Source organism: Sphaeroforma arctica (genome assembly GCF_001186125.1).
Source record: "Sphaeroforma arctica JP610 unplaced genomic scaffold supercont1.2144, whole genome shotgun sequence".
Lineage (NCBI taxonomy): Eukaryota > Ichthyosporea > Ichthyophonida > Sphaeroforma > Sphaeroforma arctica.
The window spans coordinates 1,245-6,808 of record NW_014038414.1 but is presented as its reverse complement, the minus strand read 5'-3'; the positions used below and the strand labels follow the sequence as shown (position 1 = coordinate 6,808).

The window sequence follows — 5,564 nt, the reverse complement described above, 5'->3', positions numbered from 1 at the left end:
ACAAAAGTGTCAATTTTGCACTCGTTGTGGTATACAATTAATAGTTAATACACCTGTTTCTGAAACGATGGACTATATAGACGGTCGTTTTGGCGTAGAATATCGAATATAATTAGAACAATATTGATTACATAGGGCTATACATAATATAAAAGTTGTACGGAAACAGCACTTGACCGTGGAGTCGTGGACACGGGTGTCAGCAGTCAACGACCAACAATGCGGTCTACAGAGTATATATCACCTCTTAAACAATGAACGCTGATTCAATTGGTCACAGTCTAAATAATACCCAACGCTTCTTAAAAATATATATATTGTCTGCAATTTATTTTTTCTCCGCTTGTTTATTCATTCTGGTTAGCTATAGGTATTTATGTAAATATTTAGGTCCTCAAACCGTGAAGATGAAAAGAATAAAAGTTAAAACTCAGCAGTCAGCACTCAGCACGACTGCAAGTCTGCGCGAGCCACGACAGCCCTGGACCGTGGAGTCATGGACACGGGTGTCAGCAGTCAACGATCAACAATGTGGTCTACAGAGTATATTTCAGCTCTTAAACAATGAACGCTGATTCAACTGGACACATTGTAAATAATGCCCAACGCTGCTTTAGATATATATTGTCTGCACTGACTCTGTACTCTGTACTCTGTCAGTCTGTCACCTTCAGGCTCTAAGGCTGTAAAAGGCGCTATTTCTATTTTCAGAAGAAGGCTATGACAGTTATTATCACTGAAAGCGTTAGCTAGAAGTCCCTTCCAAACTTTATTGCTGGGGTTTGTGTCACGGGTTTTGACCAAATATGGTGGTCGTTTTTAACAGTATCGTATCGCGTTTAAAACGGGACAGCAGGTGGAATGAAAGCGTTGGATCGGACAAAGCAACCCCCCCCCCCACGCCCCCCTCCAAATTTTACGAATCCGGCGAGGACGATTAACGTTAAGAATTTAACGATTGACGTCAACGTTAAGAATTTAACGATTAACGTCCAAACCCCCCCCCCCAACCCGGCGCCTCAGTTCATTAAATAGATATTCAGTTGTGCCGGTTAAATTTTACGAATCCGCCGGGGACGATTAACGCTTAGAATTTAACAATTAACGTACAGAAAGAATTTAATTTAAAACGATTAACGTACACATAGAATAAGTCCAGGAAACATTACTTTTACTAAACGTATGCCACCCATCCGTTTCTTCCCTCCCTTTCTACGCTTTCACGTCCCCACGTGTCGGAGTCATGTTTTATTTACAACAACAATTTCTTCAAAATATGCAAATAGGGTTACAGACTTTAGTCTTTAGTCCGGTCCGTTGTGGTATATTTTTAATCTCTAGAGGGTCTTGAATATGTATTCATATTTATTTTTTATATCTATAAAAATTAAAAATAGCCCTCTAAAATAATACATATTTATAGAATGCTAAATACATATGAAATATTTACCTAATTTTAAAAATATTTGTATTTTTTTATTAAATAGAAATATATCCTCATTCCGCTTAAGGATGTGATTTTTACATATTTAGCCCTCTGAACTTCTGAAGAAGTCTGAGCGGTAGTCATGTTTCTCATTTGTTTAGTTTTTCAAAAAGCAAAACAAATCTCTGTACGACACCCTTTTGTTTTTTTTAAAACAAATATTTATCTAAATATATTATCCAGAGACCAGACTCCAGAGGCAGAGGCCAGAGGGCCATGATAAATATCTGTAGATATGTACATATTTATATTGTCTATTATTCAAATATGTTTGTTTTTTTTTTGCAAAACAATAAAAACATTATGCAAATTTATTATATATCTTTTTTTAAAACAAACAAAACAAACAACAACAAAACAAACATTCTTTCCTTTTTTTTTTTCGTTTGTTTTCTTTAACGAAACAAACATACAAAATAAGGAATATCATAGCCTTCTGAAAATTCAAAATTGAACATTGAACAAACAATATTTTTATAATATATATATATATATATATATATATAAACAGTCGGGGAAACGTCGATACGAGATCATATTTTTCGACCACACCCGAGTTTATGAGCCTGTTTTTTCGTGGGTTGTAAGTGTTGGTCTACTACAGTCCGCAGATTGCAACATGACATCGCACCCGAATCCAAGTATATTGCAAACAATCGAAGATATGCAAGCCGAAACAAAGAAGGTATCTGGATTCCGCCTGGTGTCCCAACCTGCAATCAATTTAGAAGTTGACTCGGATGTCGGTGCCGATCGAAGGGGGAGCGGGTGCAGTGAAGCTGATTCGTTTCGAAGAGATGGGCCGATTTCAGTACAAATGAATACCAAGGGCCCTACAAAACAGAATGACTCAAAACTAGTATGGTATCAAATACGGGAGGCATTGCATCGAGTGAGCAATTCTGGGCGGATTTCTGGTCAAGAATTCACTATAATTAATGGTTGGGGAGGTCTGCTTGCCGTCATTACACATGTTGCTATATTTGCGACGCTATTTGTGCTATCATACCGGGGGACCAAATACTCAGATCCGGCCGCCGATAAGAAGACAGCCATAGCATGCGTAGTATTCTCATGGTTTCTGTGTGTTTTCGAAGTGGTAATGATAGGCGGGTACTGTTTGTTCCGCATGGATCATCCTCTGGTTCGTAGCAGAGGATATATTTATATTGGATTGAGTACCCTGGGGCTGTTCGGAAGTTCGACATTTTTTTGTCTCGACGCTTTGATCGAACTTGGAATCATACAAACAAGTACAATCGTTTATGTTCTTCTGCTAATTCTGGCCGAGTCGTGCGCTATTTTAGTTAGTGGCGCACAGGCAGCGCGGCAGCGGTTGCTGTATATATTATTTGAGGCCAAGACGCAGCCTTCAAAAGGAGTGTATAGGTGGACATATGCAAGTATTTTTTCTTGGATTGTGCTCATCGCAACCACCCTAGCAGTACTTGGGCTGCTTGAGATAGTCAAGTACCACTTAGCAATTGATCTCGTAGTCAATATTGGTGTGTTATGCCCGGCATTTGCCATTCTGAGATACACATACCTGTCAAGAAATGTTGCCCTGGCCTTTAGCGATTGGCAGCGAGCTGTCGCCGTAAGTGTGATCGTTGCCGTCCTATCAGTATCGATATCGATACTGCACGCAACGTTGTTCCACTGTTCGACGCCAAGCAAACTTACATCATATGGGCGTACTTTCACGGTTCTATATGTGATCCAGTTCTCAGTATGCATCTGTACATTAATATTATTTGGCCAAATTGCAGGCGTTGTATACTTCGGGCTATGTAGCGGCCGTGATTTGGATCCTAAGAGTGTTTTTCTCAACAGTCAGCCATTGGGTAAAGCGACTACTGTGTATAGCGCCCAAGGCGGAGTTGAAGGTCGTCTAGCTCGTTCCTCATCTATGATTGAGTCATTTCCTTGTCCAGCCACGTCCTCAGTGACAATAGACTCTTATCTTCTTTCAGCCTTACCAGCGACGACAGATACAAACATTCATCCCGCCGCATCCACAGCGGCAACGAGAATCTAACTAGAAACTCGGGCCATTGGACTTGCACCCGCCTAACTTGAATCCCCAGGTGTTTGATTTGCTGACAGTGTCGAGAGGTTGTGCCACTATAATTGGTCTGACCGTAGTACAAAATTGCCAAATCACAGAGTTAAAATCACACATGACGAAATTGCAGCAGTATATTTCAGAACACCTGCACCTTTGCAATGTGAACACCCACGTTATTAATAGTCTGTGTATGCGCAAATACACTACTCTGATATTCGGAATATTCGATGATAAGTATTAAACAGGTCTTTATTCGAAAAGACTGAAACTATAAAATTGTCCGAGTGATATCCTCTTATGTGAATGTGTACTTACAAGCTTCTGTAGGTCACTATGGAACCTGTTGGAACAAACACAGACCGCAACGAGAATGTGACCTTGTGTTCTTGAATATACATTGAAGTGGACTGTGGTTACATACGCACATATACCACCTATCATAGCCACTAGCATTTCTTGAATGGGGTCAAGTACGGGGCAGTTTGTACCTTCTAGACTTTTAAAACCGAGTACTGAAGGAAAGCTCTAAGAACCTTGTACATACAGATGCATTCGCAACTGAACAGAATCTAATGCAAGCGGGTTGCTTCTTTCTGATTTAGTAAGGGCAATATCATGCGTATACCTATCTATGAGTATTGGTTAACAACCGGAAGGTTGTTTGTTAATCTATTCCTCGTAGATCATCTGTACGTAGCAGGGTATATATTTATTTGTACTACTGCGCTCAATACCCAAAGATAGGAGCGCTAACTAGCACTACTTGTAGCACTCGGATCGGCTTTAGGAGTCATACAAACAAATACAATCGTCCTCGTTCTCCTGCTGGTCGAGGCTGAACGGAAAGCCATTCAGGTCATCTGCGACGCATAGACGACACATCATTGCGTGATGCACATACTATTTGAGGTGAATTCATCGCCTTCGAATGGGTAGTATGGATGTACTCACAGCAATAGCAGTTTCGATTGGCCTCGTGGCCATAGGGTCATAGCGTTAATCGTATCGTTACATTGCTATATATCGTACATAAACATTACACTATGCAATAGACACGTGTGTATTGAGTGACCGATTTTATTTGGTTAATTTGCCAGGGTAGAATATACTTTGTACTCACCAGCAGCTCGGTATTAAATCCCACGTGTGTCGCCTTAAAGAGTCAGTCTGGGGGCGAACTATTGTTGCGTGCTGTGCTAAAGCCGGACCTAGGGGGTGTACAACCCATCATATGCAAACCCAGATACAAAGCTTTAGCCTTCGCCAGGGCTAGTAGAACCACACCTATACTGCACGCCACGATGTGCACATAATGACTGGAAGAAGAAGCCGTAGGCGATCATCTCTGGTGACAAGTATATTATGCGACCGATGGCTTGAATTTGGAAATCATCTCATATACGGCGAAGACAGAGTCGCACTACACTCGCCATGAGGATACCATCTGATTTGTTAACCATACAATGCTGTCGTACACTCACACACACAATTTGTCTCAGATAACAACTAGATAGTGTAATGGACTCCTCAGGCTCGGCTTGTAGAGAACTTTTTTTTTCCCATGGCATTTTAGACTCCGTTGAAGAAGTAATATCGATGGATTCCTTCCCAGATAAACCAAGTGCCGGATCTACGGGTCGCTCGCATTGGCATCACTAAAACAGCATGACGAAAGAAACGCCGCTGCAATGGACCATGACCACATATGAGGGCTAGCAATGGTGCAGTACAGTTTCTATTGAAGGAGGATAGGTAACTATTGAGTACCACAGTCTATATTCTAAGTGCTGTTCGAGATACGAAAAGCTTTGGGATATACGTTGAAGATGATGAGTCCGTCAACATACAAAATACACAACCAAGGAGCCTGAATAAACCAACACCTCATATATATCTACAACCATATATATGTATATGTATATATATATATATATATATATATATATATATATATATATATATATATATATATATACTATACTACTACTACTACTACGTACGTACGTAACG

The 5,564-nt window shown here is 40.4% G+C and overlaps 1 protein-coding gene across 1 annotated transcript; it reads left to right on the top strand.

Moving 5' to 3' along the window:
• Nucleotides 1-2,023: 2,023 nt before the first annotated feature.
• SARC_12211 (hypothetical protein) lies at nucleotides 2,024-2,414 on the top strand (the record flags this gene model as incomplete). Its single annotated transcript, XM_014293688.1, has 1 exon — nucleotides 2,024-2,414. A coding segment is annotated over exon 1 (309 nt), but the record flags the coding sequence as incomplete, so codon positions are not given.
• Between the last annotated feature and the right edge of the window lie 3,150 nt (nucleotides 2,415-5,564).